The sequence below is a fragment of the Desmodus rotundus genome, chromosome 9 (genome assembly GCF_022682495.2).
Source record: "Desmodus rotundus isolate HL8 chromosome 9, HLdesRot8A.1, whole genome shotgun sequence".
Lineage (NCBI taxonomy): Eukaryota > Metazoa > Chordata > Mammalia > Chiroptera > Phyllostomidae > Desmodus > Desmodus rotundus.
Window position 1 is genome coordinate 17,800,884 of NC_071395.1, and position 27,925 is coordinate 17,828,808.

General features: G+C 37.5%; 1 protein-coding gene across 1 annotated transcript in view; it reads right to left on the reverse strand.

The window, feature by feature from the left end:
- IQCM (IQ motif containing M) overlaps positions 1-27,925 on the reverse strand; it is a 225,963-nt gene that overhangs the window by 148,589 nt on the left and 49,449 nt on the right. Inside the window, exon 7 of the mRNA XM_071222322.1 lies at positions 10,345-10,444. Coding sequence (XP_071078423.1) covers positions 10,345-10,444 — 100 coding nt within the window. The remainder of the gene's footprint in view (positions 1-10,344; positions 10,445-27,925) is intronic.

The window sequence follows — 27,925 nt, forward strand, 5'->3', positions numbered from 1 at the left end:
CCATTGCAGTCCACACCAAAGTCTGCAGACAGGCGCACATCCCCACAGTACCGTCTACTATGTCAAAGCCACGGTCAGCAGCCCTTTCTACTCCTAATTTCTCACATAGCAATGGATGAAGGCCCCGATCTTGCACGTGGAGATCTCCACAATCAAGCCTATTCTTGCCAGATGTGTTCCCCAAAGAAATATGCTTAGTGTGTACTTATTTGCACAGCTAAGAGCAGTCTCTAAATGGTTAGCATAAAAAAGGGCAGAGCTGGAAGGCTTAGAAGAAGCAATTCATTTTTTTTGCCTTTACTGGAAGATAAGAAAACAATGTTCTAGGCGTAGTACTTTTGTTAAGGACATACGTGCATCAGAAATATACATCCTGTTACCTGGAGTAACTGTCTGTGCTATGATTAATTAATATGTTTTAAAAGTAGAAGAGTACAAAGACTGTTACAATTTCAGGAAATACAATATTCATACAATTTCCTTGTCAAAATTCTGATAGTTCTTCATAATAGTCATATAATATCCTTGTTGCCTGAAACAGGATTGCAATAATTTAACTTTCATAAATTTACTTACAAACAATTTAGCAACATAAGTTAAATGGCATAATTCAAAATGTTTACAGGAAAAATATAAAATTCAACTATTTGTTTAAATGATGGATATAGAACTAGTCAATAGATAAAAAAATAATTATTAAATAAATATATTTCAGTTATCTAATGGTATTATGGGATGAATGTTGTCTCCTCTCCTCAAATTTCACCTGTTGATGCCCTGGCACCCAATGTGACTATAGTTAGAGACAGAGACTTGAAAGAGGTAATTAGGTTACATGAGGTCATAAGAGTAGGACCCCGATCCAATATGCCTAGTGTCATCATAAAAAGATGGGAAGATACCAGGAACACACATGGGAAAACCCATGTGAGGGCACAGCAGGACAGCAGCTGTCTGCACACCAAGGAGAGAGCGGACCGCGAGAAACTCCCCCTGCTGGCACCTAGATGCGGACTTGCAGACCGCAGAATGTGGATAAGTAAATTTCTGTTGTTTAAGCCACCCTGTCTGTGGTGTTTTTTTATGGCAGCCCATACACACCAATACAAATCACAATTCCAGAAGAAAAATAATATAGTGCTATGAAAAGAGCAAAAAAGGCAGAGAAAGGATGACACAGACACATTCACACCCAGAACAGAACGCATCGGGAGATGTACTAAACCCAGACCCAAACCCTGTGTCATGATGTTATAAAATAGTGTGCTACAATCTTTTAAGAAATTATTGCTAAAGATGTCAGAAATCACAAGTTTCCTCTACTGTTTGCCTAGAGACATCTGAGAACTTGCTCTGATGAACAGATGAACTTAAGGTAAAGCCCTGATTCTATTTTCAAGTCACAGATTCCCATGTCCCTGTATAGAAAGCCCTCATTGAGAAAACCATCAATACGTGGTCACGAAATCTCCCTGGGGTTTTTGGGTCCTCCAACTGTCACGCTCCTAACAAATGTCTTCATTCGCCATTGGCCTCCATATTATTTTCTTGATATTCTAAGTACCATTACGAAAATAGTTCCTATCACATTTGGGGCCAACCATTGAGATGATTACTTTGGCTATTAGTGCTCTTCAAATAAAAATTAATACACATATTTAGGAGTTAAGGTGATCAACAGATTTATATAAGATATGATAACCAAGCTAAAGCAGTGCTTCATTAAAAAAAGGTGAATTTTAATAATCATTTTAGGAATGAAATAGGTCCATAGTAAAAATGTCACATGTTATATCAAAATTAACCCAATAATTTGCCAGGAAAATGATAATTCAACTCTATGCCCAGTTTTACAAACACTCACAGTCCTATAGTCCGGAAATGATGGTCCAGAGAAACTAGGCAAATTGGAGCCACAAGCAGAATGGCAAGACCTTCTTGACATAATTCCTCTCCAATCGTAGAATGTTTTGTCTGTTGGAAATATCATTGTAGGTTAACACACTTTATTCAGGAAAAGTACACACTGATCATACTGCTTAATAATATAAAGAGGAAAGTATATCATCTTTATGGCCCCATTATTCTGTATTAAAATCACATCTTGTCATCTAATCAGAAAGAAATGAAGTGATAGCACTGCAGAGAGGTAGACTTCAATTAATTGACTTCCTCATACAGAAAAGCCCTCGTGTTTTTATTGCAGAGAGTGTGCACATAAAAGATTAATAGGCTCCTCCTTCTAACTCCCTTCTCTTCAAGAACAAAGGAGGCTTAAAGCAAAGTCATGTTTGTGAGTAACACTTAAAAAATAAAAGGAAAACTTTTTTCCTGTAAATGTAAGTACCTTAAAAGAAAAAACAAAATTATGATGAAGGAACACAAGTTTTGAAATTGCAAAGTAAATGAAATTATTGAAAGTATTTAAAGTAAATAGACTGAAGAACAAAAGTTTAGCCAGCATATACCCACATATTTCTTTTTGCCTTGTGCCGGTTATTATACGGGATTTCTGAGGAAACGGTTTTTCTCAGAAAGTAGTTCAATTCTTCCATCCCAATGAGTCAAACTACTTTCCCTTTTTTCTAATACTTATTCACATACATATATTCTTTCCTGAAGCTGTCGATTTACTACAGTCCTCCATGGATTGGTTAATTTTATATAAATTTACAGAACACTCAAAAGTAAAAAGTTCCTTCATTTCTTTGTTTTAATTTATTGACAGATCAAAGTTAAGTGTCCCCTAAGAAGGCAGCGTAGTAATGTGTAATATGTGATGTTATCTGAGGGACATCCTAATCAAATCACACACACATCTTAGCCCATTTTAATTTTATAAGTCTTTCTTCCATTTCAGTCAAAAAGAGTTTCTGCCCTCTGTCCAAAAAGTAACATCTTTCAAAGAGGCCACATAAGAAGTTGCATATTTCAATCACAACTTAATACAAACAAATGAACATTTTAATGGAATTAAATATCAATAATGGGAAGATTCTAGAGAACCTGAAAATATTAGTACCTGAGAAGAGGAGAGCAAAGGAAAAGCCATACATGTTATACTTTGGAAGACTCTTATAAACAAGAGTTCTTAGAAATGTGCTAGTCCTCACATTTCTTACGAAGCTTTCTTGACTAATATGAAGCACTCTGACTCACTACCCCTGGTCCAACCGCTTCCCTTAATGAACTTCTAAAATAACTGTTCTCATATATTTTAGATAATTAGGCTCTCTTGACAATCTTCTTTTTAAATATATAAAACCTTCCAGGGCAGGGACAATACCTTACTTGGAACTTCTCTGGGCTTCTAGTTCATTAGTAATGTGATTAAGGTAGCTATCCAAACACCGGTGAGCAGGAATTAGCCTCAGGAGGTTAAATCTTACAAGCAAAAGAAATCTTCCTGATCACTAAAGAGCCCAACCCAAAATGACACTAAATGTTATACAACTTAATTTGCCAAGAGAGTCCATAGCATTTCAAATATTTTATCTTGTTTACCCACCAAACAGACTCATGTAGTTGAGAAGGCCATGCATTATTTTCTTCAGTCCATAGGTATCAGCCTAGAAAATACAGCTATAACTTTCCCACTACAGGAAGCAGTAAAGCCTCCACTAAAATCCTCAAGGTAATCATTCACACACTGATGTTATGCTAATGACTCCTCCTCAGAAGCCAGGCACAGAAGATGACATGCCACAAATTCTGGTTTATTCCTCAAAGTCGGTCGAAAGTTATAAGCTGATAGTTTGAAGGATACCAGTCATACATCAAACTAAATCTTCACAAACCCTTCACGGAGTCAACAATCTAACAGATAATGCCACAGAGAAATAAGGACTCTGAATTCTAGGGGCAAGTGTGTGTGTGTATGTACAAGAAAGAGAAAGAGATGGGAGGGAGCAGTAAGAATAAAATACTCTAATATTAAACAAACCTGGGGAAAATGTAATATCAAAATTTGGAAAGGAACCAAAATGGTTCCATCAGGTTAACAAGAAGGCATTAGCTAAATAGCTAATAATTTTGAATGTAAAAAAATTGTTAAATAACTACCCACATTGATGTCTTCCTGTCTTTCATTTCCTCAATACTTAGTGTATTTTTGAAAAATATTATACCATAGTTCATGTTATTTTGTTGTCTTTTGCATATCTTATTTCCCTATCTAGACTTAAAAGTCTTTTAGTTGCTTTGCATTCCCCCCAAAACTGAATGTAATACTGTGCTCCAAGTACATGTTCTACAAATGCCCCTGGACCAATGTGGCATTGATTGAAAGGCCAATCATCAAAACTGTTTAGTGGAAGGTCCCATACCATGCGACCAATGCAAATATCTGAAGAAATGGAAAAGCCTTAAAAATGTAGGGGTTTTTTAGTTCGACCAAATATTTTTTTTTCAGGGACCAAATATTATTTTTCACCAGACCATCTTCTCTCATTTTCTAGCATCATCTTCATGTTTTAAATACATTTCAGTTGTAAGTGGCTTTTTGTTTTATTTCCCATTTTTATTCAAATATTTTATGTAGTTAACAAAGAGCCAATTATTTACACAGGTGAGAGATAGCTCTAAAATCTAATCAGTGTCATTATTACTGAGATACTTGATTGAAAACTGATAAGATTGTATACTACAATGATATTGCCGTGAGAATGAGGAAAGAAATAAGGAAAAATGCCCTGGCTGATGTGGATCAGCAGATTGAGTGCCAAAGGGTCACAGGTTTGATTCCCAGTCAGGGCGCATGCCTGGGTTGCAGGCCAGGTCCTCAGTAGCGGGTGTGAGAGGCAACCACACATTGATGTTTCTCTCCCTCTCTTTTTCTTTCCCTTCCCTTCTCTAAAAATAAATAAATAAAGTCTTTAAAAAAAAAAGTAAGGCAAAGAGGAAGGAAGGAAGGAAGGAAGGAAGGAAGGAAGGAAGGAAGGAAGGAAGGAAGGAAGGAAGGAAGGAAGGAAGGAAGGAAAAATTCCTAGTTAGTTAAAATATTCACCACTTCTGCACACTTTATAGTAACAAGCATTTCCTTCTTATTTCAAATGGATAAATCAGTCCAAGTCACCTTAATATCAGCTGAAGATCCAAAACCCATAAAAGTCACACTTTTCGAATATACTGTTTCAGAAACTAAATGTTAATAAGAAACAGTGTGTGTGACTGCATCACAGAGAGCTGAAAAAGTCCAAATGAAGTGCGGTATGTCTTTATGAGGACATAATAGAGCCCAAGACACCACCGGTTTCAGTGGTCCGTGGTCCCGAGAGCCTCTTTTATGCCAAGCTTGTTGTTTCCCTTTTATCAATTCCCTTGTAACAATTAATTCTTTAAGTTAATTGCACATGCAGTTTTAAACTGTAGGTAATTACAAACAATTAATAGTTAGGAGACAGAATTAGCAGTTCTTGGTCTGATTATCTATATAATTAAAAGGGGTGGTAAACTAGAGTTGACAAATAGCATCTTAATCACTTGAATAATCAAACCCCAGAAGTCTGCTTGGGCAGCTGAATTCCATCTGTTTTATTAGTTCAAATTTTAGAACCAGTGACTGAAATGTCCATTTAAATCAGTTCATATTGTTAACTTGTCATCAAAAATGAACAATATGTACTTGAAATGACCAACTATCTACCTTCCTTCATTTGTTTATACTGAGCTGTTTCCAAAAGGATTCAGTAAAAATGTTCAATGGGCTAACTATGTATATCTCCTGAATACCAGTTAATATTCATGGCTCCCAAATATTATGTTCAAAAAATTGAAGAAAAGTAGATAACTCCTTTTGAACTACATCTATTTAATATTTTAAAATGTGTGCTAAGTGATGGCAAGTAAGACATAACTTTCATCATTTTCCTGGCTCTCTGTTGAGACCAGTTGTCTGTAGATACAGAGCAAATACTATTGGGTTGGCCAAAAGTCTGTTTAGTTTTTTCTGTAAAATAAAAGACACCTTTTTCATTTTCACAACTTTATTGATTTGGATATTTTGAATATGTTGACATCTCCCACTATTGGCTTCTAGCAAGTAGAGGCCAGGGGTGCTGCTAAACATCTTCCAATGCATAAGATAGTCCCACCACAAAGAATTATTTGGCCAAAATGTCAATAAGAGCAAGAAACTTTGCAAACCACTTCTGACATGTTCTATCAGTCACAGCACCTTCTCCACACACTGCACAAATCTTTGGGGTTTTTTTGCCTTTCAGTTGCATTTTCACCTTTCTTGAAATAATAAGGCATAATATATTTTTCTCCCATTTTCAATATTAAAATGGCTGCACAGAACTTCAATTTTGATGTCTTTTTAATGCACGCTGATATGACAATGCAGCTGTCACAACACAATCTAAAAAATTGTTTTGAATGAAGTCAATACAACTAAGCACTACTAGAGCCATCATATGGAAAACAGCTAAATGAACTTTTTGGCAAAGCCAAAAAAAAAGCAGGGTAAGCTTAATGTGAGTTAAAAAAAGAAAGGAAGAAAAAGAAAACATGAGAACTTTTTTTCGGATTAGGGTATAATACAGAACAGCAACGTCACTGTTGCATAACTTTCTGAATTGTCAAGTATTTGAACAAGTTTAGCAGATGCTTCCAAGCTAATAGTGAACAAAAAACACCCAAAGAAAGTCATGATTTCTGGCTCAGTGTGGCTTGTTGCTAAGGCAGCATGCTCAACAGCCCCACTAAAATACCACAACTCTAAAGGGAGAGCCGGAAATCTTAAGGTCACAAAACATTAAGTCTAACCATCCGCCAATTTGCAAATGAGGGAAAAATGTTCTTTAATTAGGATGTTGAATTGAGGAAATCAATCAATGACCTTTTCATAATAATAAAACCCCAATCCCACCTGAAAGATATTAGAAAGAGTCTTAACACCTCCCAAGGAATAAAAATAAAGAACAAAAACTACTTCTCCATAATGTGGGTGCTGCATTTGAAGATCCACTTTCTTCTCTATATCCTCATCTATCACAATCCACTTGGACAGTACAGCTTTAAAAAAACAGCTAGAAGAGGAAGTAATCCGGCCTATAGCAGTGCCAGGATTTAATACAGTTCTATTGTAAGGGAAGAGCTCTGTTCAGAGGGTGGGACTGGCAGGTCTCGATAACAATGCAGAATGGGTGTTGTAATTTTTATGTGCTGAATAGCTAAATATAATAAAGAATGAAGGAGTGGAATTGGAAAGTCCCTAGCTCAGCAGAGCCAGACTATTCCAGGGGCATGTTCACAGGTTACTGGGAATTGGGTGGAGAAGTGGGCATTGGCTCCTGCTCACCAGATACAGCCCTAGGGAAGGTAACAGATGCCTCCAAGTAGACGTAGAGCAGAGTTGAGAAAAATCCTCATGTCCTATTTGTAATCCCTCATTTTGCACACATCGATTTCTCCTTATTCAGGGCTGAGTAAACACACCGGGGCCTGCATTAATCCTGGCAGTGCTTGCTAGCATTTACTGAGGACCTGGACTGTTAAATACTTCACCTACATTATTCTGCACAATAACCCTAAAAGGCGGATGCTGAGTTTATCCCAAGGTTAATAGAAGAGAAAACAAAATTAAGTCTCATGCCTAAATTCAGACGGCCAAAGTGGCTGTGTGAACCCAGGTCACTATGAATTTGAAGGACAAGTGACAGTGACACAAGGGGAAAGCTCCCCTGTGGTAGACTGAAGGAACACTGGCCCCAGAGATACTCATGTCCTAATCCCTGAAACTTGTAAACACGAGCTTTTATGCCAAGAGGAACTTTGCAGATATGATTAAAATTAGAATCGTCAACCATCCAGGTTGGTCTACAGGTACTCACAAGTACCCTCACAGAGACTTCACTACAGAAGAGAAGGAAATCCGATGACAGGAGAGAGAGAGACTGAACTGAGGAACAGGTCACAAGCAAAGAAACGCAAGCAGTATTTGGAAGCTAGAAAAGGCAAACACAAACGGACAAACCCAAATCCTTCCCTGGCCGCAAGAAGGATTCAGCTCTGCAGTTCAGATATCTTGACTTAGTCCAGGGAAATTGATTTTGGATCTCTGGCCTCTAGAACTGTAAGAGAATAAATTTGTGTTGTTTCAAACTACCAAGTTTGTGGCAAATTGTTAGAGAGTAGCCCTGGGAAACTAATATAGTTTTCAATTCTGAAAATCTAGTAAAAGTCTTTTAAGCCTTAAAATATTCTACTAGACCCAGAAAAAAAGTGTTGGCATTCTCAATGTAAGATAACAAAACAACTCTTTAAAATAGAGGACAAAAGCAATAAGGAGGAAATAAACTAAAACATTAAAAAAATAATATTTATAAGGTAAAGAAAAATTGAAATGAGACCTTTTAAAAAGGCAGAAATATAATAAAACCAAAGACACAATGGCAGAATTAAAATGTACTTCAGAATTGTAGGGATGTTATAGACAGTGCGGAATATCAAATGACTGGGGTTGGCAAGCAGTCCTAAAATGCAGAAGAAAAGTGTCCAAAGATGAAAATTACAAGAGACAAGATTATAGATTAAAGAGGAGAAAAGAATAAATATCTGTCAAAGGAGTCATACCCATTACTGAGGGTGAAACCAGAATAATCAGAAATAAAGAAAACATACACTATTGAATAATAATTTGCTGAGCTGAAAAAAAGATGTACATCTTCTCAGTATTGGAGTTCATTGGTTTTTAAGGAAAAATGAATTTAAAAAGGTTTGTATGCAAGTACATTCTGCAAAATCACAAGGATAAGAAAATGTACATTTTAGGAATATAAAAATATTCATACATATTTAGAAAGAAAACATTTCAAAGGTGTAAAACTATGTTTGTTCCCAAATTTCTTCTAAGTAACAGCCAAAGAACCAGTAAGTAATAGAATACCACCAACCAAATTTCCAGGAAAAGGAAAGTTGTGAAACAAAAATTTTATAACCAAACTGTCTTCCACGTATAAAGGTCAGGAAAAACATGTATCCTCAAATATACCAACACCCTGAAAATCTCAGAAAAAATCTTGATTTTTGTTTTTGTTTAGATAAATAAACCCTTATCTGAAGAGCAAGACACGAATCCAAATTGAGGAAGAATTCGGAAATCATGATGTTCAGAGTGCAAGCTGTTCCTCCAGTCCCTGCTGTACACAGTTCTCGTAGGGTCCCATGTAGGCACCTGGAGTTTGTAGCAGGACTTAAAACTTACTCCTGCTTTACCTCATCGTTTCCTTTCTGCTTATTCTACTTTCCCAGGAGCCAAACAAGTTATTTACTAGGGTATCAACTTGAACTCACCGTTTAAATGAAACAGCCTTTCAAATGGAATCTTAGTCTATGATGATCCAAAACAATGACCAGTAGCTGATGTCTGTCGTGCACGTACAATGGCTGACTGTGTGGAACACGTACCCAGAGACCCAGGAAACAAGGCGAGAATAACTGAGAACAATACGATGGCTATTCCATTTTCATAGAACCTAAATAATAAATTCTTTCCTTTTTAAAAATGAAGATTGAATCACCTGAATCATGACATGTTTCACGTCACAGGAACTACCTCTGAGGGCTGCTATGGCGCACTGTTGTTTAACTAACAACAACGACAACAATGACAACAAACACACGCACACACACACACACACACACACACACCCCCCTGGAAAATAGATTGTAGGAAATACACCAGAATTTGTCAGTGAGTATCTCTGGATGCGGAATATTACAGGATTGTGATTTTTTTTTTGTGATAGTGTTCTGTATTTTCCAAGTTTTCTGCAAATAATAACTAACTATATTTTAGAGAAAGGCATATGTAAAATAGGCTATATAATTTTAGGTAAAAACAGACAAAATTATGTAGAAAACTATGAACAAAAGCAAACTCTGGAGAAAACATCACATAACTTTAGGGATGTGAACTTCTAGGGAGGCATGAGATGGAGACCAAATTGTACCTTTTTTCCTAAGAAGGACATTTCATACTTATGAGAAGAAAATACTATTTAAACTCCTTGTAACATATGTACAAAAGTAAATGTTTTCTTTAAATTTTCCCTCAATGACCACAATGGGGTTTTTTTGGGGGGGGGGGGCAGGTAAATGGGGAGCCACAACATCTTTAAAGAGTCACAACTTACCACATGCTCCCCTCCCCGGAAGTCAGAGGCAGTGTGCAGTGTCATAAGTAGCTCTGGAAAAACTTCGGTTCTCAGGCTTAGAAAGCAAAGATTCTTGATGAACTAGAGCAGGAGCCTGGGTAGCAGAACCATCACAGACACCTCTGCAATGCAGAGGCAGCTAGGTGAAGACATGACCTGAAAATGCCTCCTGATGGCAGCTCACCTGCCGTCTTAGCCAAGGAGCGCTGACAAACACAGCCCCTACAGGCGGCAGACCGCGCCCTCCAGGAGGCACGGGCTGAGCCTGGTGCACCGTTTTCCCTCTGCACAACCACAACGCCCGGTACAGAATATGTGCGAATCATTGGGAACAAATGGATTTTGAAATGAGCAGGTTGTGCACGTTTTACAGAAGAAAATGATGTTATATATTTATAGGCAAAAACCAAAAAAGACGGAGGTCCAAGAGGAAAGTGGATATTGGGTGATAATTCAGTAGAAATGTGCTACTCTCCACTCCCTCCCCCCACAGAAGAAAGTAACAAGCCTTTTTTTAGGTCTCGTATAATTCTAAATTTTTTTTAATTAATTCTTTCAGGTTTATTATATATTGATGTTTGGACCACATGGATCTCACTTATTTTAGTCAAGGTCTTAGTTCCCACACTCCTCCATGCTTGATGAAAAGGAAAATTTGGGAAGTCGAGTTGTCAGTAAGAGAAGTCTTTTAATATTCCTATTTTTATGTAACATCAATCTAGGAGTTCACTTCATAAGGAAATAAGCTGAAATATGCCAAAAGATTCTTTAACAAAAATGTTTACTATAGAATTATTGACAGTAATTATGAGGAAGTGAGTTAACACTGCAAACTCGAGACTGGTTTCTTAGAAAGGCAGCCTTGCAAAGTTGACCCTTAACTGGCATGTGGGAACTTGGTGGGTAAATAGTTCCCTTTACGGCTGTAATACTTTCACTAAAAGATAAGGGTGTATCCCTATGTCTAGACTGTGCAAACAATAGTGTTTACGCAGAAGGATATTGGAACATGCTGAGCAGAGGACGCCTCTGTCTCCATTCCCCAGTCAAAGCCGGGGGCGCAGTCTCTAAAGAGATTCCCCAGTACGCACCACTTCACACGCATCATGATTCATGGCTGGAGGCATTACGCGCGTCTGGGAGACTTGCTGGAAGGGGACTTTTGAAAGCTCACTCCCGGTTTGCTCTGGACCTCACCGCAGGTGCCTTTTCCCTTTCTTCATTTTGGTCGGTACCCTTTCACTGTAATAAACCTTAGCTGTGAGTATAGCTACACACTGAGTCCCATGTGTCCTCCCTAGCAAATCTCTGAATCCGGGGGTGGTCTGGGCAGCCCACAGCACAATAATATCATTGGAAATAATGTCAATGTCCAGTAATGGAAGATGGGTGAAGTAAATTACAGTACATAAGTGCACTGGATTATTTTATAAAAATAAAAATTTGGCTTATGAGGATTTTTACAAGATAATTATAATACAGTAAATTGAAAATATTACATATCTTATGCTTTTAATGATGAACAAAACATCTATAAACAAAATGATTAAACAAAAAATATACCAATATGCTGAAAGTGATAGTTTCTGGATTGAACAAAATTTTGCCTGTATTCTATTTTTTTTTTTTGTTTTGACTTGGCTGAATGTGGGGTTCATAAATCCTAAGTACCTGACTTTTGAGGAAAGCTATCCTAATTGGGTGGGGTTTTTTTTATACCAGTTGCTGAAGGACTTGACCAATGGGTTAGCTGTGGAGTCAGACTTGTGCCTGAGCTCTAGAGGGTTGGATGAGGAACCCGTTCATGAGCCTGAGACAAACACAGCTCAGGGGACATGAGAGGGTAACAGGTTTGGCCCCAGCTCTGCCCAGCTTGGTCTCCACACCAAATGGAAACACTGTGACACAATCACATCTTACTTTTTAACAGTTTAAATGCTAAGTGAGTGAACAGAAGCAGAGTCGGCACCTTCTCCACTTCTCTCCAAACAGGTGGGTCGTCTCAGTGCTGAGAAATCTGGATCACAGAGTGACTGTGAGGTGAGGGGACGGCTTCCCACAATGCTGTCATACCCATGCCCCACCACTAGAGGAAAGAGCACCAGCCATTCCCTTTCAGCCATCAGGAGCCTGGCGTGAGCATTCGACTTTCCAGAAGACTGCCAATGGAGACACATTTGCTTTGTAATATAAAAGGATAATTAAGCTTTAGTAAACAAAACCTATCTACAAAATGTTTTGTTGCAAATCTTTGGTGTTTTATTTGTTCACAGGTTACGCACAAGCTAGAATTACTGTGTAAATTCTGGAATCAGCTGGCCTTTTTAGAAAATAAAAACAAGAATCCAATTCCCTAAGGAAGATTGTTAATGTTAGTTATTTCCATCTGTCTTTGATGATTGGCTTGTCCAAAGATTGAAGTTCATTAATGTATCATTATCTTTACTAACAGCTCATTAAAGCAATATATTCAAGGGAGGAAATAAGACTTTGGTGACAAAAACAAAAATATAATTACAGAAGAGTATTTTAGCTCTGCTTATGTCTGTGTATTTATTCCAAATGTTTTACTCCACTCCGTTCTACTCTCCTAGTCATACCTAGGAGAGTTAGCTCATCACCAACAAGGAATAGACCATATATGGTTGCTGGCAAATTAACAAAATTACAGGTAGAATACTGTAGAGAATTAAATTAAAAATTCATGTAACTACAAAGAGATTCACAGAGACCAAGCCCATAAAACCACAGCAAATATCACATATAAATATAACAAACAAGATTAGTGAAATAAGCTAACAAGAACTTTCCATTATGATGACTAACAGTTAACAATTATTGGCTTTAAGGATTAGCCAATTTCTACCTGTTCTTTTCAGTTCTGTCAATCATCATTAGAAAGGAAGAAAAGATAAAACATAAATATTTCTCCTTGTTAAAAATATAAGTAAAAATCCAAGTTCTGAGTGAGTAATAAAAAAATCTCAATATTAATGTGTTAAATGTTATCTACAAAGCTCGGTAACCATGTGGACCCTGTTTCCATTATTATTAATAAATGAAAATTGACTGCATTAATAAAATATGCCGCAGATGCTCCATCTTCTTACTCCTACACATCAACAGATCAAATTCAACAAAATTTGGTTCTTTTCAGAAACATAATATGTATTATTTAGCAGCAACTTTAACAATAATTGAGGACAAACTTCAGTGTATTTATTAATTTATCTTACTCGTTCTGCTACCTACTATGTCCAACCATGAACCTTTCCTCTGGTTAAAGTGCTCTACTCGCCTTCCCCTGAAAGAGCTTGGAAGCCCGATTGCCTGCCGATGCCCTTTGTCTCCGCCTATGGTAGCTGATTTTGAGAGTCAGCTTATCTAGGCACAGCATCCAGATACTTGTCAAACATACATGGATGTTGCTGTGAAGGTATTTTTAGATGAGGTTAACATTTAAGTCTCCTCTGAGTAAAGCAGATTGCCCTCCATAATGTGAGTGGGCTTCATGCAACCAAAGGCCTTACAAAAAGAGACAGACCTTCCTTGAAAAAGAGAGAATTCTGCCAGCAGACTGCCGTCAGTCTTGAGCGCAACATCAACTTTTGCCTGGTCTCGAGCCTGACGGCCCCACTGCAGATTTGAACTTGCTAGCCTCTACATAAATAAACAGCGAGCTGTAAAATAAACCTCCCCATACATTGTGGGGTGGAGAGAGGGAAAGAGCAGTTGATTTTAAGAAGTCATGTGTGGAGAGGGACAAAGGATATAAAAATGTGTTTACTTATATATCTATCTATACCTACAATAAATATGAATCTATATCCATACCTATACAGAGAGAGAAAGATCTCACGGACTCTGTGTCTCAGGAGAACCCTGACTGTTGTGCCTTCACAACACACCCTGCCCAGTCCTCCTTCCCAAAGTGCGTTCAGCTCTCAAGGCCAAGCTGTAAAGCCACCATCCTTTTTTCTTTATTCATAAAAGCATATTGGAATTAAACAGAATGTGACTGGCATGATTACAAAAATAACTTCAAATCCACTCTAATTATTAAAAATTTAATTAATTTTCCAAGTTCTATCTTTTCAGTATTAAGAAACGTGTGCCTTGCAATCTCCTGGCTGATCCGACACGCTGACACGGACGCTCAGGAGGCTGAGAACTACCCCCCCCTCAAACAGCATGCACCCCAGTGCCTGTATGGGGGTCACCTTCGCTTTGTGTTTCAACTCAGTCACAAACTGTGACTTATTTATAAGGCATGACAGATGTCTAAAATCTATTTATGAATCCTTATACACCTAGCAGAGCATTTTGAATGCTCAGTTTTCAAAACATTAAAAAAAAACCCTTTAATCAACATTCCCTTGCTTTAAGAAATTCAGGTGGCATCTTCACTTCCATTGTGGATACTTATAACAAATGTCTTTATCCCTATAAAGGATGGAACCAAAATGTTGCAATGACTCCATCTCCATTTAAATACTTTATGAAAATATGATGAAAAATGTGGAATTTCAACAATTACTGGGTACTATTAGTTGATATCAATGTTATTAATTTTTAGATGAGATAATGATATTTTGGTTGTGCTTTAAAATGTGATTCCTTATTGCTTATAATAAAACTGAAAAAATATTTATGAACAGACATCAAGGAAGTTGCTTCAAATAACCCACGCTGACAAGAAAACTGAGTGGGTACGTGAATGAAATGGCCACAAGTTCTTGGTTGGAGAAGCTGGCTGATGGGCATATGTGTGTTTATTATCCAACTTTATTTATTTTTATATATATTTATGTTTTCCATTATAAAGTGATTCCATCTGTTCATTCCAAAATTCATAAACTTTTACCATGCCACAAAAAAATGTGAAATAAATAGCTAATGATCAGGAAAAGAGAGCAGGCCACAAAGCAAAACATGAATAAAATACTTTTCTGTCTGACAGGATCTGATATTTAAAAAAAGGAGGGATAGAATACAACAATAAAGTCAAGGAAACTAATCTAAGCAAGTCCCCACACAGTATTTTTGTTGAAAACACTATAAAATCCTAGGCCAGAACTTTCCTCGGGTAAAGCAGAACATCAGAAACTTGCTCGTTGTTCCTCTATTCCAGTAGAATATGAGCACTACAAGGTCAACTGCTTTTGTTATCTTACCAGTGTCTTTCCAGCAAGAGCATAGTCGAAGCTCATTCGATATCTCTCAGTTGTTCCTGTGTATAAACTGTGCTCCAACTATCACCACAGCCCATAAACTCTCATCAGCATTATACTATCAGGACAAAAACTCATCTCAAAGATTCAGGTTTTAATTACGTACCTCATTTTGCCATACATAATGGGCTCCTGTAGAATATGCACCCACATTTTTGGCCCTAACTTTCAGGGAAAAAGTCTTTCATTTTAATTTTTTATTCAACTTTTTATTTATTTACATTTAGAAACAAAACTGATTATCGTATTCTAGGGTATTATTTTGCATACAGATATCGTTATTGCTTTCTAGAGTTATACTCTTAATGCATAAGCATAAATAAAAGAATTAAAATCATATGCAATTAGTGCTACCCATGTGTAATGCTCATGCTTATTTTTCCCTCAAAAATTTGGGCAAAAAGTGCATTACATACAGCAAAATAAAGTATGCTCCCATCTGAAAATTATTTATGAGTAACACATCTATTTATAATGTTAAAAATGGCTTCTATATACACCATTTTATTTTAGCCTCATATCCAATGAGAAATAGAGGAAACAGGGATTACCTCCCCCATTTTATATCTATCAGTCCACTGAGATTCCAGCCCTGTTTTTTAACTCATGGTCCCTCACTCCTTCAACCGAAGAACTTTCTATATGTTCTTTGTAACTTAGGAAAAGCTAGGATATCATTTTCATTCAGTATCAATTCTACTAAGACAGGAAACAGAATCTGAGAAGTCCAGCCCAGAGCCAAAGAATGAGAGAAAGAAAATCCAACCCGTTTTGTAGGCTTTTCAGTGCAATATTAAGAAATATCATTTCAAAATCTTAAAAGATATATAGTGATTTCATTTTAAATATAAAATCATTCTCACTCTAACAATAAGAATAAGCCAGTTTACAAAAAATAATTTTTGTGTGTCAATCAGAGAGCTGAGGTCACAAGGAAACCCAATGAGTGGCAATATCAATTCACCTTGGCAAAACCAGGGGAGGAAGAGATGACCACCCCAGAGGTAGGCAAGAGGAAAAACCTGAAAGTTTCATAAATCGTTAAAGGCCAAATGTGGACTCACTAAATAGCAGAGAGTCCTCAGAAGCTCAGACACCTGGGGTGTCCACACCCACTGTCCTACTCTTTTCTAAAGGTTCGCACTGAATGCAGATGAGAAAGATTGGTGTAGCGCAGGAAATCTGAGTCCTCCCCTGTGATGCAGGTGCATGGGGATAGCCATGGTTTGGTGGTGGACCACAAGAAGCTAGAGAATGCTATCCCCAAGCCAGACACTGTGTGAGAGCAAGGTGGTGACTGGCTGCTGCCTGGGGACAGGCAGGAAACTCAGCTCACTTTATAAAGCCATTGTAACCTGATAGCACAGCCAGATGAGGGTAGTACAAGAAAGGAAAATTACACACCCACGTTCTTCATGAACACAAATGCAAAAGTCCTTGACAAGGTATTAGCAAATTAAATCCATCGATATGAAAAGCATAATAAATCCTGATCTATTAGATGCAGTCCAAAAATATAAAGTTGGTTTTACATATGAAAATTAATTGGTGTAAAGAAAGAAGGAAGTCCTATGCGTCGTGACAGCATGGATGGAACTGAAGAGCTTTATGCTAAGTGAAATAAGGCAGGCGGTGAGAGACAAATACCATATGATCTCACCTGTAAGTGGAACCTAATCAACAAAACAAACAAGCGAGCAAAATAGAACCAGAGACGTGGAAATAAGGAACAAACTGACAGTAACCACAAGGGAAGGGTGAGAGGGATAATGAGGAAAAATAGGGGAAGGGCCGTCAAGGAACATGTGTAAAGGACTGAAGGACAAAGACAATGGGGACAGGAGGTAGGGCAGGGGGAGCGTAATAGGGGGGAAAGGGGGACAACTGTAATTGAACAATAATAAGAAAAAAGAAGATTGATTGGTATAATTTGCTATAGTAATATACTGAAAGAAAAAATCAAGTCATTATTTAAGTACATGTATAAAAAAACATTATACAAAATTCAACACTCGTTATCATTAAAAAAATTTTTACAGCAAACTAGGAAAAATGAAAACTTCCTAATCCTCACAAAGGGAACCTACAAAAGACTATAGCTAATATCATGCACGATGGTGAGATATTGAATGTCTAAGCCTAAGATAGGAAACAAGACAGGATGTCTGTAATCAGCATCGTGCTGGATTTTCTAACCAGTGCGATAAAACAGGACAAAGATATAAAAGAAGACATACAGTTTGGGAAGAAAAAAGGAAAAGCCGCCCTTGTCAGAATGACATGACTCAGTGTGTAGAAATTTCTAATGAATCAGAAAGAAAACTAGTAGAACTAGTTAAATAAATTTTCACTGTTGCAGTATCTAATGCAATTAAAAATCAATTTATTCTACTGTGTATAGTACCATGAATAATTTGTAAAAAAATTTTTAAATCACCATCATTTGCAATAGCTTCAAAACTAAAGTATTAAAGATAAATTTTTAAAGACAGCATATAAAACTTTACATAAACATATAATTTATAAAATATAAAATATTGCTGAGACAGTATAAAACACAAATAAATGAAGAGAAACGCTATGCTCAAGGATTGAAGGCTTGAGATTGCGGGTCTGCACCCCTCAGTTCATAGAGTTCCAAAGTGGTGCCAATGTAACAGCTGTGAAAAGCCTCATGTGTCTCTCCCGTTTACCACGACACGTGGATAAAAGAGGGATTTTTCTCCCCTGCCGTTACAAGTCACACGAAACTACGGTTTAACCTGCTTTTACTACTTTTCCTTATCTTGCTTGAAACTCCTGTTCTCTTGTTTAACTATTTTCCCCTTTGATTCCTTAAATTCTAACCACATTTTCCAACTCTATACCATCTTCATTTAAGGCTTTTGCTTTGGTTAAGACTCTCACACTCAAAATCCTATCTATTTTTAATTATGTACTATTTCAGAAACACTAAAAATTGAAAACATTATAAATACCATTTTAAAAATTCATGTTTTATAAATTATGTGTGGAAAAAACACTTTCATTCACATACACTTAAATGAAAATAATTGGGCACAATTAAGAAAATGAAAAACGTAAGAATTCTTTTTAATAGTCTGTGTGTTTTATCTTTTTGTAAGTGGAAACTAAATGGTGCTGCGGGGAAGTGGACTCCGCTCCCACCTATCTCGCCGCCATCTTCCTAAATGGTCTCATTTTTTAACACAGAGAAAATGCATCAGTCTTTGAAATATTTCTCCAGTATATTTCCAAACCAAATTTTGCCCAACAGAGGAATTTAAAACAAAAATTAGAAACCTAGCAAAAGGAAACTTCATAAAATTTATCTTTATTTCTATGCTTTAGCCTTCTATTTCTTAAATCAGATGGGCTTGCAAAATATTCTATGACATATGTGTAATTTTCTACGGTCATGAATTATTAATTCCAACTTTTAAAACTTATACCAGAGAAACTACCTTAGGTATAAAAAAGAAATTGCAAATCTTGTTGGAAAACTGCCTTTAAGAAAAGGCAAATTAAAGAATAAGTAAGATCTTGCTTTCTTTGTATTCTAAAAATTAGTTCAAAAGTCACTCTAAATAAATTAACCAACATTAAAATTTTGGCTATTTATGGACAAAGATAAATTCTCAGTGTACATATTCAAGAAGAAATAGTCCAAATAGTGCGTGAGAAAAATCACCTTCATAAAAAGCTATCACAGAGATTTGCTTTATAGGACTGAGGGTACAAATAATTAGTATGACATTTAAAAAATGACACTTTGAAGAACTGCTTAAGCCCCAGAGAATCTTCAAGTCAAACCACTTCAGCTTTTATTTGTTTTTTAAGCCATAGAATCCTAGTATATTTGGCCGGCGTAGTTTCACTACCTCATGCTTAAAAGATTCACATGTGTGAAATGCCTGAAAGAAACATCACTTATATACACTATATTTCCCAGTGGACACAGCTTAGCACAAACTGATAAAAAATGAAGGGTCATAAAATAGGAAATCCATTTTCATGCCCATTGGTGTGTAATTGCATAGAGTCTTTGAGTAGTGGCTAAAAATTAATTCCAACTTAAAAGCACTGAAATATTTTACCTTTTGCAAAGCAGTCAGGAATGACAAAAGTATTCTTTTTCCCCTTTAGCAAAGAACTGAAATTCTGTGATCTCAACAGTTATTGCCTTCATCCATCTAAACTATAAACCCTTCTCATGCACTGCACAGGAAAATGTGGAGCTCCTTCAAAGTTCAATCATCCAAATACAACAGAGATTCTCATTGGTTTAAAGAATATTTTAGAACACTAGAATATTGTTCCAGGGTATTAAATTTGAAGAATGACTGACTTTGGTTTCCTTATGAGTTAGGACACAGTAATGAATAGTTCTTCTTGATTTAGGATAGACTCAAAAATATATTTAGGGCACACAAACATGTCTACTGGCCCATAAAATTTATCTCACATTTTGTCATATGTATGAGAGAGAGAAAGCACGTAAGTTTTTAAATTAGGAATAATACATGTGGTGGTTACCTAGCAGACTTCACACACAACATCGTACCTGCCCTTGAGGGGTTTACCTTCTAAGACATTTACATTCAATAACAGTAACCCAAAGATCAGTACTTACTTGTTATTTTACTTTTTTTTAGTTTTTAAGTTTTTTTTTTAATCCAGTGTTACTTACCACAGCCACACTCAATCGGGCAAACACTACAGGGTGGAGCAAAAGTAGGTTAACTGTTGTTTGCATGGACAATAATACAATAAAGACTAGATAATAATATAAGGATAAACTCTGGCTCATGTACTCACAGTTGTAAAACTACTTTGTCCCACCCTGTATTGACTAAGCATAGTATGGTTTTCTTCAGTGCCAAAGGAATTATTCTACTTAGTATTTCAGTTCGACACATGGTTTTGGTATTATTATAAGCTACAAGCCCAGCAGGTATTTATTCCACGTTTTCTAGGTGCAGCTAAATGCTGGATGCTCACGACATGCCAAGCATGTGCATAGTGTTGAGAATACAAGAGGAACAACTCATAGCCCTGGTGTTGAGAAATGCACAGTCCAATAGGGAAAGGTAAACACACACAATTTACTGCCTCTTTGTGTTAAGTTTTTAATAAATCCATGTCATGAAGGCTCACTCTGAGATGGAGCAACTCCATCAGGGAAGTCCAGGGATACCGTCACAGGTGACGGGCACTTGAGCTGGACACTGAAGGACGATGGAGTAGCTCCAGCAAGGGGTGGAAGGGCTTCTGTTCCTCAGATGAGGACAGTCGTGGTAAAAATGAAGAGGTGGGGCTTGAGTTCCACATTCTCAAGGTGCTCAGATACTCTGGAGATCCCTGACACTTAGTACAGAGCACTGTGTAGCCAGACAGGAGGGTGTCAGTGGGGGAACCCACCTAAAATCCAGGTGTTGCCCATGACAACTAGAGATTGGTCAAGATGAGACTGGGTGGTCAGGAGTTTCTCAAGAAACCTAATAATTTTGTATTAACACTGTGCCCTTTCCTACCTGCTATAACTAGAAATGCCAAGTAAAGCTCTCCAGTGGGTTAGCCTTTTTTCTTACTTTAAACCCTGGGTTGAAAGACTCTGCCTTCCTCCTGTAATATTCCCTAGCACAATTTTATGATAACTGATGAGATGTTCAGACTTGTCCTTTGTATTTCATGGCCTCTCCGACGGTGACGTATTTTAGTCGTGTGTGGCCAAACATTTCAATTTGCCCCAATGGCCTCTGTTTTAGCACTAAAAGTCATAAATACTGAACACCTCCTCAGTCCAGGGCAAGGTGGGCCAGTCGGTCACCTCAAGATTTCCTGCCCCCAGGCCTAGAGCAGCATTTATTCACAGTATGGCTTTTCCTAGTGAATTCGTTCTTTTAAAAATCTACTAATGTGAAATGTAATGTACATAAAGAAGAGCACAAAAATGTTGTGTGTGCAGATTTAACAAATAGTGGACCACTCAGTACCAGAAATAATGGATGTGCCGCTACCCCGGAACCCTTCCTTCGTAATCAAAGTACTTTGCCTCCCCCAAGAACTAACTACTCTCCCAACTTTTCTTATAAACATTTCTTTGTCTTTTAAAAGTAAATTTACCAATGAGATTACACTATACATTTTAGTTCTACCTTTTTGTTAAAACTTGATCTACCAAAATACTTTTGTATTTTGCTTTTAGTGTTCTACGTGGTTTTAATAAAACTTACCAACTTTGCTGCACATAGATGTAGCTTATTCCCTTTCTTGCTATATGCTCTTCCCTTGGATGCATTTATCAAAAACGTATTCCTCATTGACTGTTGACGACATCTGAATCTTCTCCAGTTTGGAGTTATTACCGACTACACTGCTAAGATCACTCTTATGAGTGCCTCCAGGTGCCCGTGTCCCGGGGGTTATCTAGGTTGCACTAGTGAAAGCGTGGTCCATGAGTGAGCAGAATCGTCTTCCTCTGGGAGCTTGATAGAAATGTGGGTGCTCGGTCTCAACCCAGACCTACTGAATCTCCATTTGCACCAAATTCATTTGCACATTAAAGTCTATGTGAATAATAGGCAGTACAGGATGGGAAGCGCTGCCCTAGCATACAAGCCAAGGAGTGGGTCACTCCAGTTAAGCCTTGCTGGACAGCAGTGGAGTATGAGAGCTCCCAGCCTCCCACAGCCTCACCAGCACTTGCTTAGTACAGTCAGTCTTTCACATCTGTAACTACCTGGTTACAGGATGTGGTCTGGAATCTCCTCGATTTCCTTCGCATATTTCTAATCACTAATGAGGGTGAGCATCTTTTTATAAGTTCATAAGAGATTTGGATTTCCTCATTTTAAACTGCCTTTTCTAGTCTTTTGTCTAGTTTCCTATCAGGTAGTTTCTCATTTTCTCCTTAGTTTGAAAAAATTTGTTTTACACACTAGGTTTTAGAGAATTGTTAGATATATGAATTGGAATTATTTCTCCCACTCTGCAACCTGTCTTTTTACTCTTTATGGTGCATGTGATGAACGGAAGTTCTTCACTTTGATATAGGTAAACTAACCTGTTTTTTTATTTATATTTTGTGATTTTGTATCTTATTTAAGATACCCTTTTCTACCCCTGGATATATTTCCCTAGTCTGTTAAAAGATTCATATTTTTAACTTTTTACTAAAATATAAATCATGCAGGAAATTGAACATAAGAATTCAGCTTAATTAATTTTTGCAAGCATCCTTGTCAACCATGATTAAATTAAAACCAGAGCATTCCTAGCAACCAGAAGCTCCTTTGATGGTCCCCTTTAATTGCTACACTCTAAGAGTGAGGTGATGTTAGATGCATCCAATTTTGCCTTTTTCTATGAGGATAATTAATTTTTATGCTACAATGTATTTAAAAAATCCCTTTTTTTGCCACCTCTTTAGTAGATAGAATATATACATAGGGTGCAGAACTCTTAGCAAACTCACAGCCACAGCCTGGCCTGGTGATCGCCTTCTCACAGCCCTTGCCAAAGGACATCCCACTCCAGACCTCCTGCTAGCATTGGCACCCCAACTCACTCTGCTCACATATCTTCTTCCAGTGTGGACACCAGGCATTCCAGGCCCGCCACCTGCAGGAGCAGGCCCATTCCCCTGCACGCCCTCATGCCTACGTGCTTGCCATTGGCTGAGGCTCACATGCAACCCAGAAGGTTGCTTCCTGCTTACCCAGAGACTGTGGACCAGCTCCGGTCCAGGTGCATAGTGAACTTCTCTGCTTTCAGAGGCCATGACTACAACTTCTCCAGTGAGGTCTGAACCCCAGCCTTCAGTAGGGAGGCCCCTTCCAAGTTTCTGTTCTTGGATATTCTCTCTCAGCATTAGGGGACCCTGTAGAATTCTCTTATATCTCTTTTCTCATTGCATAATAATTATGTTAAACTTCCCTTATTTAAATTACTATGTAGTATATGTCTCCTGACACAAACCACGTAATGCCTGGAGCAATCAGAAGCTGGAGCAGACAAGGATGGATTCCCCTGAGAGACTTCAAAGAGACCCTGGCCCGGTCCACACTTTGGTGTCAGACTTCTGGTCTCCAGAACCGTGAGTCAATAAATTTCTGTTGTATTAAACCCTCGACTTTGTGGTAATATGTTATGGCAGCCCTAAAAAGTTAGTATACCCTATTAAAAGGTTATTTTTATTTTTCTACATTATCAGTAACTTTTGAAGAAGTTACAAGACTATCATTTAATACAAAAGAACAGATAGATAATAATATAATAAGTTTTATATTACACATTAATATATAAACTATAATTCTGTCAGGGACGCTTGCTTTTTCGCACTTGCTTTAGTTCCTCAAAATATCATTATGCCTTCTCATTTGTAAATTCTGGAATTAAAATACAGTTTTTGTCCTTTCTCTTGCAAATAGTCTGAAACCTATAGTAAAAATGAAAAATCAGAAAAGGAAATTTCTTAGATGAAAGGAAAAGACAACCACAACTCTGAAGCATATTATGTGAGAAAGAGCTCCCACATATAAATTAAAAGTAAATGAGAGTGGAAGAAGAGAAAGTTAAAGATGCTCACAGGTGCAGATCTCAGACAATACAGGGACTAGCTCTCTAAATTAAGCAGTCCCAGGCTAGGGAGCAAGTGCCTTTGGAAAACAAGTGGAACTAAGGTGCTTATTCTATCAGAGAAGCACACTGCACCACATTTTCACAAGGTCTCAGGAAGTTGGGAAGGTAAGGCTGAATGAAAAATCACACAGATGAGGCACATTTCCAGGAAGCAGCCTCCTTGATGCTGGGGTAAGGAGAGAGAGCCAGGAATGTGATCTGTCCTTCAGAGTGGAAATGAAGTGGCTGGGAGAAGTGAAGGCTAGAAGAGCTCATGCACACGCACACGCACATGCACACGCACACGCACACGCACACACACCCCTGCATCATTAAAGGTGCTTCTCATTCACCGGGAGCACTGCTCCAGCTACTCCCACACACAGCCTCCCACACAAGGCTGGTCCAGGAAGAATGCACCACATTCAAAGTGAGTAATGAAAAATTTTTAAAAGAACTAGCATAAAAGGTTCACGAAAATTCTGCAGACACAAATAAAATGGGAAAGGTGGTAAAAACATATGATAGATGAATACATGAGAAAAATGTTGCCAAAAGATGAAAATTATTGCCATAAACAATGTAAATATTTTGACTAAACATATTACCTAGGGTTTTGGGAGGAAAAAATGTCATTGCTTCTGTTAAAAGAACCCCGAAATGAAAGGATATAAAAGCTTAGGAAAGATATAGTGAAACAATAGAAATGACCGCTTGGGCTGATGGATAAAAAAATAAAACCGTTCACAGACATGAAGACAAACTCTAAGCTGTTGTAAACAGGATTGGCAGATGTAGACAACACGAAACACGATAAAAAGGACTTTAAAGGGATTATAAGAAAAATGGCAGACACAGGAAATAGACAAAATAAGAAAAGAAACCAAATAATAGAAGAAAACATATTGAAGACATAGTTTAAGATGCAATTACTGAAATAAAATAGGATTAGGATCTTCAAATTGAAGGACATTCTTTATATCAGGAAAGAACTTGTCACAGTATGATATGCTCACGAAAACACATCTCAGAATTATTATTAGGGTTCAAAACTAAGAATCCTTTGAATAGCCAGGCAAAAGGAACAATATAACTGTAAGCAGCAAAGCCACAAGCTACAAGGCAGTGGAAAAATGTCTACAAAATACTCAAGAAAAATGAATGTGACATAAGATTTTTATCCTAGCCTAGATGACAGAACCAATAAATAACATAACTAACCAAAATTTTGAGAGGAAAAGAAGTTTATAAATGATGTTAGTAGCTGATTTTAACAACTTTTATTTGTCAAGGGGAAAGATAGCATTTGGAATTAGTAAATCACATGATTAAAAATAGATAAAAGTATAAAGGTGTACACTAAGAGAAAAACATATTTAATAAAATGTGGTGATGGACGAAGGAGGGGGAGGGAAGACTAAACAGATGCATGCAAATTCCATTATTGTTTGTGGGGGGGAGTCATAGATACATATGAAGAAAATGTGTTTCCTACTTCTGAAGGATTATGGCAACAGAAGGATTCTGTTATGGGAATTTACCTGCTGTCACAAACAACCAGAAAAATTGACAAAAGATTTATCTTCTTATAAACATATAATGCTTAGGAAAATGTGGTACTCTTCTAAGGCTAGAAAAACACCTATGGAAGGGAACAAGAGCACCGAAATAGACCTATGCATATGTGACATTTAGTATGTGACAGCAGAGGTGGCCCTGAAGACCACCGGGTAGAGGAGGGACTTCTCAGGAAAAGTGTCCAGGACCACCGAGGGTCTCTATGTCAGGAAAGGAGGACAGAATGGGGAGGGAATGCGACTGGAAAATCAACTCCAATAAGCTTAAAAACCTAAGAATCAACATAAAAACTATAATTTTTTTTAATTTTCAATTACAGTATATATTCAATATTATTTTGTTTTCATTTCAGGTGTGCAGCACAGTGGTTAGACAATCACATACTTTACAAAGTGCTCCCCCTGATACTTCAAGTACCCACCTGGCACCACGCACAGTTACCACAATATTGTTGACTGTATTCCCTGTGCTGTACTTCACATCCCTGCAACTGTTTTGTAACTGCCAATTTGTACTTCTCAGTCCCTTCACCTTTCCGCCCAGTGCCCCACACCCCATCCTTTATGACAACCATCAGTCTGTCCTCTGTATCTATGAGTCTGTTTCTGTTCTGTTTGTTCATTTGTTTTGTTCTTTAGATTCCACGCATAAGTGAAACTATATAGTATTTGTCTTTCTCCATCTGACTTATTTCACTTAGCTTCATACCCTCCATAAAAAAAGACACCATAAAAGAGTATATAAAGACAAGCCACAGAGCTGGAAAAAATTTAAACACGTGCAATTGACCTAGATGCAGTTTAGAAAATTTGATAAAGAATTTTTACAACTCAGTGAGAAAAGGAAAACAACCCAAAAGAAAATTAGGTAAAAAATGTATTTGAATGATATTTTTAAAAAGAGGAACTCCAATTGGCCAAGAAGCATATAATAAGTTTGCTCAATCTCATCAATCATCAGAGAAATGCAAATTAAAATTAAAACAGTGAACTCCAACTGATTGGTACAAATGTTTAAGTTTAACAATTTCAAGAGCTGAAAAGGATGTGAAACAATGGAAATGTCCCATCTTTGTGAAGGTGGATTAGTACCAGCCTAAAAATACAGTTTGACATTATTGAGAAGTTGACGGTATATGTAACCCCTGAACCAGAAGGTTCTCTCTTTAGTATAAACCCTAGAGAAATTCTTATACATCACACCAGGACATGTATACCATAACAATCCTGAAGTGAAAACAACTCAAATTTCCATCAAGAATAGACTAAAAACTTTATGATATATTTCTAAAATGGTGTGTGATACAACAGTGGAAATGAACAGGCTCCAGCCATATGTAGCAGCCAAGACAAAAAAAAAAAAAAGCAATGTTGAGCAAAACAGGTAAGACACAGAAAATACATGCAGTATGATTTAACTTATACAAATTTTTCAGCATAGGCACAAATAATTCACCATCACTCTAGGTGTTAAAAGTAGAGAGAAAAGTAGAGAGAGTAGTACAGAAATGGGTAACACAAAATGAGAGCTAGTGGATAACTCTGAGGAGTGAGTAAGAGTGTTCTCATTAGAAAGAGCTGAGGTGAGGCATGGCATGGGGCCAATGACTGGGTGCTAAGAATATTCTATTTTATGACTTGGGTAGTGCTTGCACAGGGTTAACTTTATAATTGTTCATCACATCACACCAAGTTTTCATTTATTCAGCAGTCTCTCTCAGTCTGTCATGGTGCTTTTATTTGCTATATAATGTTGAGATTCCTTGAGCCTGGGGACACCAGCTGGACAAGTGCAAACCCTCAGAGGTGTGTGGGCCACAAGCACTCACCAGACCCTCCCTGCTCCTGAGCCCAGGCGGGTACCTGGGGCAGAGGGCAGCTACAATCCCTGGGTTGGAACCTGAGAGTGTGTGATCAACACCCTATACCTACCTGATGGGGTAGAGGGATGTGGACAGGAGGTGAGACCAATTAGGAACCAAGGCTCCAAACTTACAGTGCATGTTCATTACCCTCTCAGGTTCATTTGCAAACCACGAATTGAAAGGTAAAAATACCAATAATTTCAATATGGCGACCACAGTGCATTAAAACTGTAAGTGCTGAGCCCCTGATGAGGGAGGAGTCCTGTGTGACTGCATGATTGCACACCCATGAAGCCAGCCCCACACCATACATACATGTCTTCTACACATGTGTGCATGTGCATAATATTGTGTAAGTGTATGTGTGAGTATAGGAAAGAGGAGAACAAACAAATCATACTTCTATTCTTCTGCAAGGCCCCGAGCCATGGGTCACGCCTTAATTAGCAGAAGGGAAGTCAGAAGATCTA